General features: G+C 38.4%; 1 protein-coding gene across 23 annotated transcripts in view; it reads left to right on the forward strand.

Moving 5' to 3' along the window:
- LOC139765081 (phosphatidylinositol 4-phosphate 5-kinase type-1 alpha-like) overlaps positions 1-14,677 on the forward strand; it is a 372,175-nt gene that overhangs the window by 272,534 nt on the left and 84,964 nt on the right. For 15 of the 23 annotated variants that reach the window (XR_011716566.1, XM_071692221.1, XM_071692226.1 and 12 more), the window contains one exon: positions 12,603-12,790. The exons of the other annotated variants lie outside the window; for them this stretch is intronic. Coding sequence is in view for 14 of the 15 variants with exons in the window: in XM_071692221.1 (XP_071548322.1) it covers positions 12,603-12,790 (188 nt within the window). In the remaining variant the exon portion in view is untranslated. The remainder of the gene's footprint in view (positions 1-12,602; positions 12,791-14,677) is intronic. 23 annotated transcript variants of the gene reach the window in all.

The following is a 14,677-nucleotide window of genomic DNA, read 5'->3' on the forward strand; positions in this document are numbered from 1 at the left end:
TGCATGTATGTATTAGCATGCCCTGGCTCCTCATTGAATTCTGACATTTCCAGATATTGTCTGTAGATGACCAACAATTATAGGTAAAATACTTGCTCCATTTTTCTCCCCAGTAAGTTCATTTGAAGCTGAAATGAATGTAAGAGTATCTGTTGAGGTCTGAGTTAGATTATTCTTGCCAAGAAATCTTACAAGGTTCTTCAAAGTTTTTCTAAATTTTCATGAAGAACATGTGGAAATTTAAGTTTTCTTATTTCATGTAGGTTTACTCAGTTATTTTATGAAACAGAATAAAGAATTTTTTCGTACAGAAAGGCTCCATTATAAGTCACACCAATACAAGTGGTTTTGTGTATAAATAAGTTGTTGATGACTTCAGCAGCATTTACCTGAAACTTGAAGAAATGTCAAAAGAATTTTAGATATGCATATTGATATGATGGCTACTGACTAATTTGTTGCTCTAAGCATTAAACAATTGTTATTTCTCCATGGCGTCATACTACTATTGTTAGTTTCACCTAGCATTGCCTATTCTTCATTGTGTGCATCTATTTTATCTTACTTCAAAACAAGATTGTTAGAACCTGATGAAGTCCTAAGAATTTAATATGGTGGGAAGATGCCCATCAGGTGATAGCTATACCTTTGGTAAAAATAAATCTAGGAAAAGTATTATCTATACCTTTGGTAAAAATAAATCTAGGAAAAGTATTATTCTAGAAGTAAAACAAGATGTTTTAAAGCTTTTTTTTATTGAGGACAATGAGCTTTCCCCAACCAACATTAGTGAGAACATTTCATGTTAATGCAAACAAAATAAAAGAATGCTCTGTAAGTATCACACCTTTTAATTGCTCCTTATATAACTTGTGTAAGAGAATTATGGAAACACTTCTAAGTGTATGTATCAAATATCAAAATCATTGTAACATGCCACTTTGCATGATGGTTATTCAGGAAAAGACTAAAAGTTTGTTTTAAAGTGGAAAGAATGAACATCTCAGGTGAGTGTTATTTGCATTTCTTTACTGTATTTTTATGTTATCTATTTAAATTTTGATATTGAGATATTGGAACTTTAATATTATATTTCATATTTAAGCAACAGAACTTTAACCTGGAATATACCCTATGAATGAAACTCCTGTTTATATCGTTAGATTAGTGGAAAGATGAACTTGCCAAAAGTTTTCCACTTGAAGGTCACATTCCTTAGGAATCCATCTCAGACATATAATGGGGCCTGTCTGTATCTGTTGATGTGTTCAGTTATTTTGAGTATGTTTCTGCATAAACATACTTCTTTCTACATTATGTATGCCATTTTGGGTGTTACAAATGAATGGTATGGGAGGAAAGTTACTAGATACAGTGAGGAGTTTTTATCAATGAGTAAGGTGTGTATGCAAGTGTGAAGGAAGATGGGTTGGGTTCTGCATCAAAAGTTTATGATGTCCCCAGGGCTGTTTAATTTTTCATGGTTGGAGTGTTGAGGTATGGTAATGCAAGGGTCATGGATTAAAGGACAGGTATACAGTATGCTATAGGTTAGGATTCCTGGGAGTTAATGTTTACAGTTGGCATGGCTGTGGTGAGAGAGTCCAGGGAGAAACTCCAAAACTCCAGAAGCCTTTGTCATAATTTGGGATAGTGTGTGAAAGGAGGAAGTTGAGAGTTATTGTAAACAGAATTGAGGTAAAGAGTTCTAGCAGGGGGCAAGACAAGTTGGTTTGAATGCAAGTTTGAATGGAGAGGTCCTGGAGGAAGTGGAGTGTTTTGGTTACCTGGGAGTGGACATGGTCGCAGATGGAACCATAGTGGCTGAAGTGAGTCATAGGGTGGAAGAAGAGGCTAAAGTCATGGGTATGTTAAGGAGCATGTGAAAAGACAAGGATGGGTATGTTTGAAAGTATGATAGTCCCACCGGTGTTGTATGGATGTGTCTTGTCCCTTGAAGGCAAAGGAAGTGCAAGGTTGGATGTGAAGGAAATGAAATGCCTGAGTTCGAAGTTTGGTGTGAGATGAAGTAATTGTATGAGTGAAAATGTTGGAGAGAGCTGTGGTAGTAAATGCAGTCTAACTATGAGAACTGATGAAGCTCTGCTAAAATGGATTTGACATAAGTAGAGCATGACAAGAAAGACTGACTTAGAGGATATGTGTCAAAAGTTGAAGGAGCAAAGGGGAGAAGGTGACTAAGGAGATAGAAGAATGGAGTGAAAGAAGCTCAGGACTGTCTGAATATTCGGAAGGCCAAGAGGCTTGCATTGTATAGAATGGATTGGATTGATGTGGTATGGAGGTGGAGACATGTCATTAGGCTGAGCTTGGCTGGATAAAGTAGTGAAGATGATCCATGAAATAGTATCTTTGGTTTATTTGTGAATGTTAGGCTCTAGCTTCACTGTATTAGGCATCACAGATAAAGATTAAATGCGTGGAAGGGAGGTCATTGTTCAGTTGTTCCTGATGCTTCCTTGCTGAGGTAGGAAAGTTGCATAAAGATGTGTATGAATGTAGCTTCATATTTTATCAAGGGTACTTATTATTGAAGCTTTAGAAATTGGAGATCACTTTTTTCTCATGTTTGGTACTCCCATATTTATGTTGAAAATATAAAATTTTCATAATCTAGGTTAAAAGAATTTTTTGTTTATAGGAATTTAGGCATTTCTGACAGGTTTACAATTGTTTTACTTTTGGTTGGAAGTAATAGTTCTTGTGCATTGAAATTATTAACTTTGCTTAGAATTCCTTGTATATGTACAAAGCCAGATTTAAAGCAGATTTATATGTTTTCATTTAAATGGATGGATATATATAGATATAACACAATGTAGATATGTAATGGATCCTTCTCTGTTTTATATGTTGTTAATTTAATGTGTTTCCCTCAGAGAATGAAGTGCTAATGGATTTCCATTTTTTATGAGAATGGTTTTTATGTGTGTTCTCTATTAATGTAATTTCCTGTTTGTATATTGTACTTTTTTATTGGGTGCCTTTGTTTGTTATAGCTTATTATTTGTGTCTTCTTGCTCTCCACTATCTTTCCTATCATTTGCAGTAATTAGAATAACATATACTAAGGAAAGTAAATGTTTGTTCTGTGAAAAGTAGTTATCCTAATTATGTTCAAGAAGAAATATTTCTTTTTTGGAATGATATTAATTGTGATTTAGATAAAAGCTGATATACTGTAGGATAGAACAAAGTAAGAGCAATTCATAGAAACTTATGTTCATTATGCATTTTAATGAATTATATAGGTGTCTGTTGCAAGATTTTTTTTGAGGCATACATAATCAATTTGTCATAGCTGATGATTTAAAGAATCTTGTTTTAAAGGAACTAGTGATGAATATTATACAAAAACATATTTTTTGCCCCTTTTGATAGATCTGTGTTCATGTCATCCAACAAATGCAAACTTTTTAAAGGAAATTAAGAAATAGTCCTTTACTGAGGAATAGTTTCTCTCACTTGTGTTTTCAAAGTAGCTTGGAATTTTTCAGTCATCTTGTACTGAGCAAGAATGCAGTTCGGTTGTCTGCTCATTTTGATTTTAGTAGATAACTGGAGCAGAAGATAGAAATTCACTGTAAGCCCATGTTTTTGCAGAAAATATTCTGTGTAAAGAATCCTCCTTCCCCCTCCAAGTCACTGGCATAAGTCCATTTTGAAGCCAGGCCTAAATTCAGTCACAGAAAGGGATAATGAGTGGTGGGAAATAAGAAAGAATATGTGGGCTGTCATATTTGGAAGGAAAGATATGATGGAGTAGAAAGTTGTAAAATTTCAAGGTGTAGGAAAGAAGCAGACACCAAAATAGCCCACATTTGTAATGCCAACAGTAATACAGTAACTATATTACAGTGTTGCTTGCTATGTATTAGTTAGTTTAGCTAATGGTTAGGGTACACAATCAGCCATCTATGAGAAGCAAAAGCTAAATTATTATCAATAGAAGAGGGAGAGAACCAAAATTATGATAAAGGATAAGTGGGTCAAGTTTTAAGGCCAGACTAGGAGAGTTGAATCAGACTCTCTTTGACCCACCTTTGTTTGGTAAGTATGTAGAGCAAGAACCTCCACACATGTGAGAGAAGTGCTCAATACAAGGGTGGAATGATTGTTTATGATGATACAAGGAGAAATAAGAAACATGCATGGAACAACTATAGAATCATTTACAGGAGTTCTTGACATGATTAAAATCAGTCTCTGATGAACCAATAGTAGATATTTAAGTAATGCAGGTGGCAGCTAAGAATACTCTTATTCATCATGCAAGATAAGCAGTGAGTGGTTTGTTCTATCCCCACCATTATAGCAAAATCTCAACGTAGGTACTTATAGGTAGGTAGTTATAAAACGGAAAAAAATCCAAAGATACAATTTATATACATGAACAATGCTGAAGACAAGAAAAAAGTGATTGAATTCTTTGTGGCAGGAAGTGAATATGAAAATGACAGTAAGAAAGTATGCAGGATGTTGATTGAACAATATAAACCAGTATCCAGTTGAAAATGTAGGTGAGAAATTGGAAGATGAACTATTTAGCCAGTATGATGAAAATACACTTATAGATATTTAATGATAGAGTGGCAGATGTAGGGTGTTTGGGTCAGGGTGGTATGTGAAGTGAGAGAGTCTTGGAGAGTGGTTTGGTGAAGAGGGAAGAGGTAGTGAAAGCCTTACATTAGATGAAATGAGGCAAGGCGGCTGGGATCGATGGTATTCCTGTTGAATTTATTGAGAAAGGAGGTGACTGTTGTTGTTTTGTTGGTAAGGATTTTCATTGTATGTATGGATCATGATGAGGTGCCTGAGGATTGGCAGAATACATTCATAGTATCTTTGCATAAAGGCAAGGGGGATAAAGGTGAGTGTTCAAGCTACAAAGGTGAAAGCTTGTTGAGTGTACCTGGTAAGTCGTATGGGAAGGTATTTATTAAGAGGATAAAGGCATGTACAGAGCATCTGATTGGGGAAGAGCACTGTTGTTTCAGAAGTGGTGGAGGATGTGGATGCTTTAAAAATGTGTGTGACAAATACCTAGAAAAACAAATGGATTTAATGTGGCATTTATAGATCTGGAGAAAGTACATGGTGGGGATGATAGGGATGCCTTAGAAAGGACATAAGAATGTATAGTGTGGGAGGAAAGCTGCTAGAAGCAGTAAGGAATTTTTATCAGTCATGTAAGGGATGTGTGCAAGTAGGAAGAGAGGATAGTGAATGGTTCCAAGTGAAGGTTGGTCTGTGGCAGGGATGTGTGATGTAACCATGGTTGTTTAATTTGTTTTTGGATGGGGGATGTATTTAGGGAAGCAGTGATGGCTTGCGCAAAAGATGCTTGTGGCATGAGAAGCGTGGGAGGTGGGTTGATTAGAAAAGGTAGTGAGTGGTGGGATGAAGAAGTAAGATTATTAGTGAAAGAGAAGAGAGAGGCATTTGGACGATTTTTGCAGGGAAAAAATGCAAATGAGTGGGAGAGGTATAAAAGAAAGAGGCAGGAGGTCAAGAGAAAGGTGCAAGAGGTGAAAAAGAGGGCAAATGAGAGTTGGGGTGAGAGAGTATCATTAAATTTCAGGGAGAATAAAAAGATGTTTTGGAAGGAGGTAAATAAAGTGCGTAAGACAAGGGAGCAAATGGGAACTTCAGTGAAGGAGGCTAATGGGGTGGTGATAACAAGTCGTGGTGATGTGAGAAGGAGATGGAGAGAGTATTTTGAAGGTTTGTTGAATGTGTTTGATGATAGAGTGGCAGATATAGGGTGTTTTGGTCGAGGTGGTGTGCAAAGTGAGAGGGTTAGGGAAAATGATTTGGTAAATAGAGAAGAGGTAGTAAAAGCTTTGCGGAAGATGAAAGCCGGCAAGGCAGTAGGTTTGGATGGTATTGCAGTCGAATTTATTAAAAAAGGTGGTGATTGTATTGTTGACTGGTTGGTAAGGTTATTTAATGTATGTATGATTCATGGTGAGGCGCCTGAGGATTGGCGGAATGCTTGCATAGTGCCATTATACAAAGGCAAAGGGGATAAGAGTGAGTGCTCAAATTACAGAGGTATAAGTTTGTTGAGTATTCCTGGTAAATTATATGGGAGGGTATTGATTGAGAGGGTGAAGGCATGTACAGAGCATCAGATTGGGGAAGAGCAGTGTGGTTTCAGAAGTGGTAGAGGATGTGTGGATCAGGTGTTTGCTTTGAAGAATGTATGTGAGAAATACTTAGAAAAACAAATGGATTTGTATGTAGCATTTATGGATCTGGAGAAGGCATATGATAGAGTTGATAGAGATGCTCTGTGGAAGGTTTTAAGAATATATGGTGTGGGAGGCAAGTTGTTAGAAGCAGTGAAAAGTTTTTATCGAGGATGTGAGGCATGCGTACGTGTAGGAAGAGAGGAAAGTGATTGGTTCCCCGTGAATGTAGGTTTGCGGCAGGGGTGTGTGATGTCTCCATGGTTGTTTAATTTGTTTATGGATGGGGTTGTTAGGGAGGTGAATGGAAGAGTTTTGGAAAGAGGGGCAAGTATGCAGTCTTTTGTGGATGAGAGAGCTTGGGAAGTGAGTCAGTTGTTGTTCGCTGATGATACAGCGCTGGTGGCTGATTCATGTGAGAAACTGCAGAAGCTGGTGACTGAGTTTGGTAAAGTGTGTGAAAGAAGAAAGTTAAGAGTAAATGTGAATAAGAGCAAGGTTATTAGGTACAGTAGGGTTGAGGGTCAAGTCAATTGGGAAGTAAGTTTGAATGGAGAAAAACTGGAGGAAGTAAAGTGTTTTAGATATCTTGGAGCGGATCTGGCAGCGGATGGAACCATGGAAGCGGAAGTAAATCATAGGTTGGGGAAGGGGCAAAAATCCTGGAAGCATTGAAGAATGTGTGGAAGTCGAGAACATTGTCTCGGAAAGCAAAAATGGGTATGTTTGAAGGAATAGTGGTTCCAACAATGTTGTATGGTTGCGAGGCGTGGGTTATGGATAGAGTTGTGAGCTGGAGGGTGGATGCGCTGGAAATGAGATGTTTGAGGACAATATGTGGTGTGGGGTGGTTTGATCGAGTAAGTAATGTAAGGGTAAGAAAGATGTGTGGAAATAAAAAGAGCGTAGTTGAGAGAGCAGAAGAGGGTGTTTTGAAATGGTTTGGTCACATGGAGAGAATGAGTGAGGAAAGATTGACCAAGAGGATATATGTGTTGGAGGTGGAGGGAACGAGGAGAAGTGGGAGACCAAATTGGAGGTGGAAAGATGGAGTGAAAAAGATTTTGAGTGATCGGGGCCTGAACATGCAGGAGGGTGAAAGGCGTGCAAGGAATAGAGTGAATTGGATCGATGTGGTATACCGGGGTTGACGTGCTGTCGGTGGATTGAATCAGGGCATGTGAAGCGTCTGGGGTAAACCATAGAAAGTTGTGTGGGGCCTGGATGTGGAAAGGAAGCTGTGGTTTCGGGCATTATTGCATGACAGCTAGAGACTGAGTGTGAATGAATGGGGCCTTTGTTGTCTTTTCCTAGCGCTACCTCCCACACATGAGGGGGGAGGGGGATGGTATTCCATGTGTGGCGAGGTGGCGATGGGAATGAATAAAGGCAGACAGTGTGAAATGTGTGCGTGGGTATATATGTATGTGTCTGTGTGTGTATATATATGTGTACATTGAGATATATAGGTATGTACATTTGCATGTGTGGACGTGTATGTATATACATACATACAAATCTTCACCTTAACCTCCACAAGATAATGATCAGACATCCCTCCAGTTGCACCTCTCAGCACATTAACATCCAAAAGTCTCTCTTTCGCACACCTATCAAGTAACACGTAATCCAATAATGCTCTCTGGCCATCTCTCCTACTTACATACGTATACTTATGTATATCTCGCTTTTTAAACCAGGTATTCCCAATCACCAGTCCTTTTTCAGCACATAAATCTACAAGCTCTTCACCATTTCCATTTACAACACTGAACACCCCATGTATACCAATTATTCCCTCAACTGCCACATTACTCACCTTTGCATTCAAATCACCCATCACTATAACCCGGTCTTGTGCATCAAAACCACTAACACACTCATTCAGCTGCTCCCTAAAACACTTGCCTCTCATGATCTTTCTTCTCATGCCCATGTGCATATGCACCAATAATCACCCATCTCTCTCCATCAACTTTCAGTTTTACCCATATTAATCGAGAATTTACTTTCTTACATTCTATCACATACTCCCACAACTCCTGTTTCAGGAGTACTTCTACTCCTTCCCTTGCTCTTGTCCTCTCACTAACCCCTGACTTTACTCCCAAGACATTCCCAAACCACTCTTCCCCTTTACCCTTGAGCTTCGTTTCACTCAGAGCCAAAACATCCAGGTTCCTTTCGTCAAACATACTACCTATCTACCTATACTTTTTTTTTTTTCCAAAAGAAGGAACAGAGAAGGGGGCCAGGTGAGGATATTCCCTCAAAGGCCCAGTTCTCTGTTCTTAACGCTACCCCGCTAACACGGTATGTATATTTGTGTGTGTGGACGTGTATGTATATACATACAAATCTTCACCTTAGCCTCCACAAGATAATGATCAGACATCCCTCCAGTTGCACCTTTCAGCACATTAACATCCAAAAGTCTCTCTTTCGCGCGCCTGTCAATTAACACGTAATCCAATAACGCTCTCTGGCCATCTCTCCTACTTACATACGTATACTTATGTATATCTCGCTTTTTAAACCAGGTATTCCCAATCACCAGTCCTTTTTCAGCACATAAATCTGCAAGCTCTTCACCATTTCCATTTACAACACTGAAGACCCCATGTATACCAATTATTCCCTCAACTGCCACATTACTCACCTTTGCATTCAAATCACCCATCACTATAACCTGGTCTTGTGCATCAAATCCACTAACACATTCATTCAGCTGCTCCCAAAACACTTGCCTCTCATGATCTTTCTTCTCATGCCCAGGTGCATATGCACCAATAATCACCCATCTCTCTCCATCAATTTTCAATTTTACCCATATTAATCGAGAATTTACTTTCTCACATTCTATCACATACTCCCACAACTCCTGTTTCAGGAGTACTTCTACTCCTTCCCTTGCTCTTGTCCTCTCACTAACCCCTGACTTTACTCCCAAGACATTCCCAAACCACTCTTCCCCTTTACCCTTGAGCTTCGTTTCACTCAGAGCCAAAACATACAGGTTCCTTTCCTCAAACATACTACCTATCTACCTATACTTTTTTTTTTTTTTTTTCCCAAAAGAAGGAACAGAGAAGGGGGCCAGGTGAGGATATTCCCTCAAAGGCCCAGTTCTCTGTTCTTAACGCTACCTCGCTAATGCGGGAAATGGCGAATAGTTTGAAAGAAAAAAAAAAAAGAATATATATATATATATATATATATATATATATATATATATATATATATATATATATATATATATATATATATATATCCCTGGGGATAGGGGATTAAGAATACTTCCCACGTATTCCCTGCGTGTCGTAGAAGGCGACTAAAAGGGGAGGGAGCGGGGGGCTGGAAATCCTCCCCTTTCGTTTTTTTTTTAATTTTCCAAAAGAAGGAACAGAGAATTGGGCCAGGTGAGGGTATTCCCTCAAAGGCCCAGTCCTCTGTTCTTAACGCTACCTCGCTAATGCGGGAAATGGCGAATAGTTTGAAAGAAAGAAAATATATATATATATATATATATATATATATATATATATATATATATATATATATATATATATATATATATATATATATATATATATATGTAGGTTTGCGGCAGGGGTGTGTGATGTCTCCATGGTTGTTTAATTTGTTTATGGATGGGGTTGTTAGGGAGGTAAATGCAAGAGTCTTGGAAAGAGGGGCAAGTATGAAGTCTGTTGGGGATGAGAGAGCTTGGGAAGTGAGTCAGTTGTTGTTCGCTGATAATACAGCGCTGGTGGCGGATTCATGTGAGAAACTGCAGAAGCTGGTGACGGAGTTTGGTAAAGTGTGTGGAAGAAGAAAGTTAAGAGTAAATGTGAATAAGAGCAAGGTTATTAGGTACAGTAGGGTTGAGGGTCAAGTCAATTGGGAAGTGAGTTTGAATGGAGAAAAACTGGAGGAAGTGAAGTGTTTTAGATATCTGGGAGTGGATCTGTCAGCGGATGGAACCATGGAAGCGGAAGTGGATCATAGGGTGGGGGAGGGGGCGAAAATTTTGGGAGCCTTGAAAAATGTGTGGAAGTCGAGAACATTATCCCGGAAAGCAAAAATGGGTATGTTTGAAGGAATAGTGGTTCCAACAATGTTGTATGGTTGCGAGGCGTGGGCTATGGATAGAGTTGTTCGCAGGAGGATGGATGTGCTGGAAATGAGATGTTTGAGGACAATGTGTGGTGTGAGGTGGTTTGATCGAGTAAGTAACGTAAGGGTAAGAGAGATGTGTGGAAATAAAAAGAGCGTGGTTGAGAGAGCAGAAGAGGGTGTTTTGAAATGGTTTGGGCACATGGAGAGAATGAGTGAGGAAAGATTGACCAAGAGGATATATGTGTCGGAGGTGGAGGGAACAAGGAGAAGAGGGAGACCAAATTGGAGGTGGAAAGATGGAGTGAAAAGGATTTTGTGTGATCGGGGCCTGAACATGCAGGAGGGTGAAAGGAGGGCAAGGAATAGAGTGAATTGGAGCGATGTGGTATACAGGGGTTGACGTGCTGTCAGTGGATTGAATCAAGGCATGTGAAGCGTCCGGGGTAAACCATGGAAAGCTGTGTAGGTATGTATATTTGCGTGTGTGGACGTCTGTATGTACATGTGTATGGGGGGGGGTTGGGCCATTTCTTTCGTCTGTTTCCTTGCGCTACCTCGCAAACGCGGGAGACAGCGACGAGGTATAAAAAAAAAAATATATATATATATATATATATGTCTACCTCGCAAACGCGGGAGACAGCGACAAAGCAAAATAAATAAAAATAAATAAAATATATATGTGTGCTGTGTGTGTGTGAATGAGTGGATGGGTTGTTGTTCATCTGTTTTCTGGCGCTGCCCTGCTGCTGTAGGAAATGGTGGTCAAGTATGATAAATGAAAATTATATTTCATTGTTATTGTTAGATGTATTTCCTTGAGATTGGAAAAAATAAGAATACCTTTTACGTATCTCCAACGTTTTGTAGGAGGTAACTAAGAGGGAAAATAATTGGAGACTGAAAACCTTTCCTTCTTGTATTATTTGCTTGCAAGAGAAGGAATAGGAGCCAATCAAGGCTGTCTTTTGCTAAGGCTTTTTTGTCTGCTCCTAACACAACTTTGCTTAGGCAAAGAAACAGCAAGCAGGTATGAAAATGATAATAGTGATAATGATAACTGTGATAATAATATGATAGTAGTAATGATAGTCATCAGAGTTTTGATGAATCAGTTACTGTATTAAAAATGTTTTTCCATTCTTTTATTCAGTATTCCATTGCAAGTTTTATTCAGTTTTGATTCTTTTCTGGAATCTTTCTCTTACTTGCCACAGTTGTGAGTTTTGAAGAATTATTGTAATGCACCACATTTGTTTGGGTTAGTGTGCTGTATTTCACATTACCATGTTACTGCTATAGTTAGAATTAAAAAGTTCACTTAAGCCCTTGTCTTCCAGGTGTAAGGTACTTCATGCAACTATAACTGAAGTTTCCTTAGTAATAAGCTTCAGTTTATCATTAAAATATATTAAAAATTTTTCATGCTTGAAATGATGATTGTATGCCATGTGAGGAATAAGCAATAGAACTGTCTCTGTACTGTGCTGATTTATCCAAAACAAAAGTACTATTTGATAGTTTTCAGTTTAGCATGTGAGCATAAGTTAAAAGTTTTTTACTAATGTTAATGTAAGAGCCATATATTTCTTTTCATATTATAAGTATGGATTCTTGTAAACCCCATGTGGTTATTTATGGAAGTTTTATCGTGAAGAGATAATTTACTGCTGTCAAAAATATTTTTTAGTCATGATTGACAGGTTTCGCACAGGAACAGTTGTAAGAAAATGAAAAAAAGTGCAGTGCGTTCTTGATTACGATGATGCTAAATGCCTTTGTACTAGTTTTCATTTTAAATCTAGGCTTGTTTTCAGGTGATGTAGGAAAATTACTCAAATTATTGTAACACTGTTCATTAGTTTACACATAAATAGAATATTTGATCTCATTCTTGCCTCTAAGCATATATTTCCTTCTTGAGATCAAAATTCTGAAATATGTAGAAAATATCAGCCATTTTCTAGGGGTTTGGAGCATGAAATGACATTAACTACTAATGCTGAGGTCTCTTAGCTACTTTAACCAAATACCTAAGCATGACAGTAGAGTATACAGTGTATGCACTTGGCTTTTACAGATTTGTTAACATCTGTACTGAAATCTTTTCTGTCTCGTATCTACTGTCACAGATTATATTTCCAAACTGGTCATTAGATGATCATTATTAGAAAATGTGGCAGTAGAGCTGAGTCAGAGTCACTACACTGTGTGGGTGTGTTTTGCTGTCTGAGCATGGTGGACTAACAGGTGATGGTGTTGTGTACGCAGCGTGAGTGACGTTCACCTGGAGCCTCGGACAGACTCACGATCAACGCTGAGTGTGGACTCTAGTGTGGGACCAACTCCAATGGTCCGTACCCTCACCTGGACTCCCCCGCTCTCAGTAGAGGGTAGTACCCCTACCTGGACTGAGGGAACCCCCAGCTTTACCGAGTCCTCCTCTAGTGGAGATTTAGGTATGCTTGGTATTGCTTCGCTACCTGTGGTGCACTCTTACCTGGTCCTTTGTCACTTCTCACCTGACGCACTTCGTTCCACCATTTACATATGTTGCACTTGATTAACTTGTCTCTCTTCCTTTGCATTCTTATCATATGTAAAGTTTCAGGTTGTTAAAGTGTGATATACCTTTCTTCATTCATTTTCTGTTCACAAGGAAAACTGACTTTGAGATTTATTATTCTTTTTGAAAATTAGTTAGATGATTAACATTACTCAGCTGAAATTGTTAGGTTAGAATTAGAATGAGAGTACTTGAGACAGTTAAATTATATAAAGTGGTCAGTGGCATATTAAGGAGTGGCCAGAGTTTATAAACTAACCCAAAGCCTTGAGGGGGGATGATAGGATCAGACTGTTTTGAAGAATTATCCTAGTGCCTAATGGTAGTGGTGGTGGTGGAGGGGCTCTGAAAATGAAAGATTAAGCTTACCTTAGATTGTCATTGCTTCTGTGATTTATAGTCTTTGCTGGCTTGGATCGCCATCTCATTTATTTGTTGGGGAGACAATGTATTTTGGCCCCATTACCCCTAATTCCCTAATATGCCACCAGATGGTCTATTGCTGTTTGAATTCCTTTGTGTTTTTGCTACTTGTTTAGAGCTTTGGTTCTTTCCATGCATGATTTTCATTTCATTTATCTCCCTATCCTCTGTTGTGTTGGTTCCCTACATGTCACTGTCATCTTAGATATAGTGAAAGATCCATGGCAATTTTGCTGTTTTTCTCATTTTCATTAACAACAAATGACGACTCAGCATTTCAAATTCAAATTCCAGCATGAATAGGCCACCAATAACTTTTGATCTGTCAGCTTGCTTCACATGTGGCTTACACTATATTAACTGTCTGTGTATGACAATACTGTTTAGGTTTCTTTCAACCACTGTATGAGACCAATATCAGTGGGACTTACACTAGATTGCTCATTATTGCATTCTTTAAATTCTATAATGGTAAAGTTTTCATGAACCAGAGTATGTATTGTTGTACCAGTTAAATGTAGAAGACAAGAATACATAACAGCTATTTTGAAAGAGGGAAAGGTATATTTTGAAGGACATAGAAACCTACCATAACTTCCTGGTCCAGAAAAATATTAGCTGTATGAGTGTGAATAAGAGAATTTTTTAAAAATTATTAGACCAGTATGATTGTGTGATATATGTACAATTTGCTGGGAATAGCAAGAAAGAATACTGCTCCTGTATCTTGTGTGATATATGTAAAATTTTCAGGGAATAGCAAGAAAGAATACTGCTGTATCTCCAGTGTGTTGTAAGAGGCAACCTAGAGTGGTGGGATCCTCTCTTCTTGTCTTATCACTTTCTGAAAATGAGCCTGGCATAGACTTTGATATGAAGTCTCAGACTGAGCATCTGAATGCCTGTAGTTTTGACAAGAATGAAAGAAAGGAATGACTGGTGCAAATGTTTTACAAGAGAAACAGATCTGGCTCTGAGCGAAACAGAATTGAAGCTTAAGGGGAAAATGTGTTTTAGGAATGTTCAAAGAGTGAAGTTTGGGTTAGTGAGAGGATAAGAGCAAAAGAGGGGTGGTTCTTCTGTTGAGGAATGAGCTGTTGATTATGTTTAAGGTTGCAAGGCTGTGAGTTCAGAATTGATATGGGTTGGGTGAAAGTAGACTACAAACGGTGCATATGCTCCAGGTAGTAAAGGGAGAATGGAATATATTCTGGGAGGAGCTCAGAATATGCTTTGGTGCTTTTAACGCAAGGGATCTTATTTTGGTGTGAAGGGATCTGAATGCAAAAGAGGATGTGGATGTTTAGAGTATGATAAGGGGCATGGGGTTCCTAATGGAAATGAAAATGGAGAAAAA

This window comes from Panulirus ornatus, chromosome 52 (assembly GCF_036320965.1).
Source record: "Panulirus ornatus isolate Po-2019 chromosome 52, ASM3632096v1, whole genome shotgun sequence".
Lineage (NCBI taxonomy): Eukaryota > Metazoa > Arthropoda > Malacostraca > Decapoda > Palinuridae > Panulirus > Panulirus ornatus.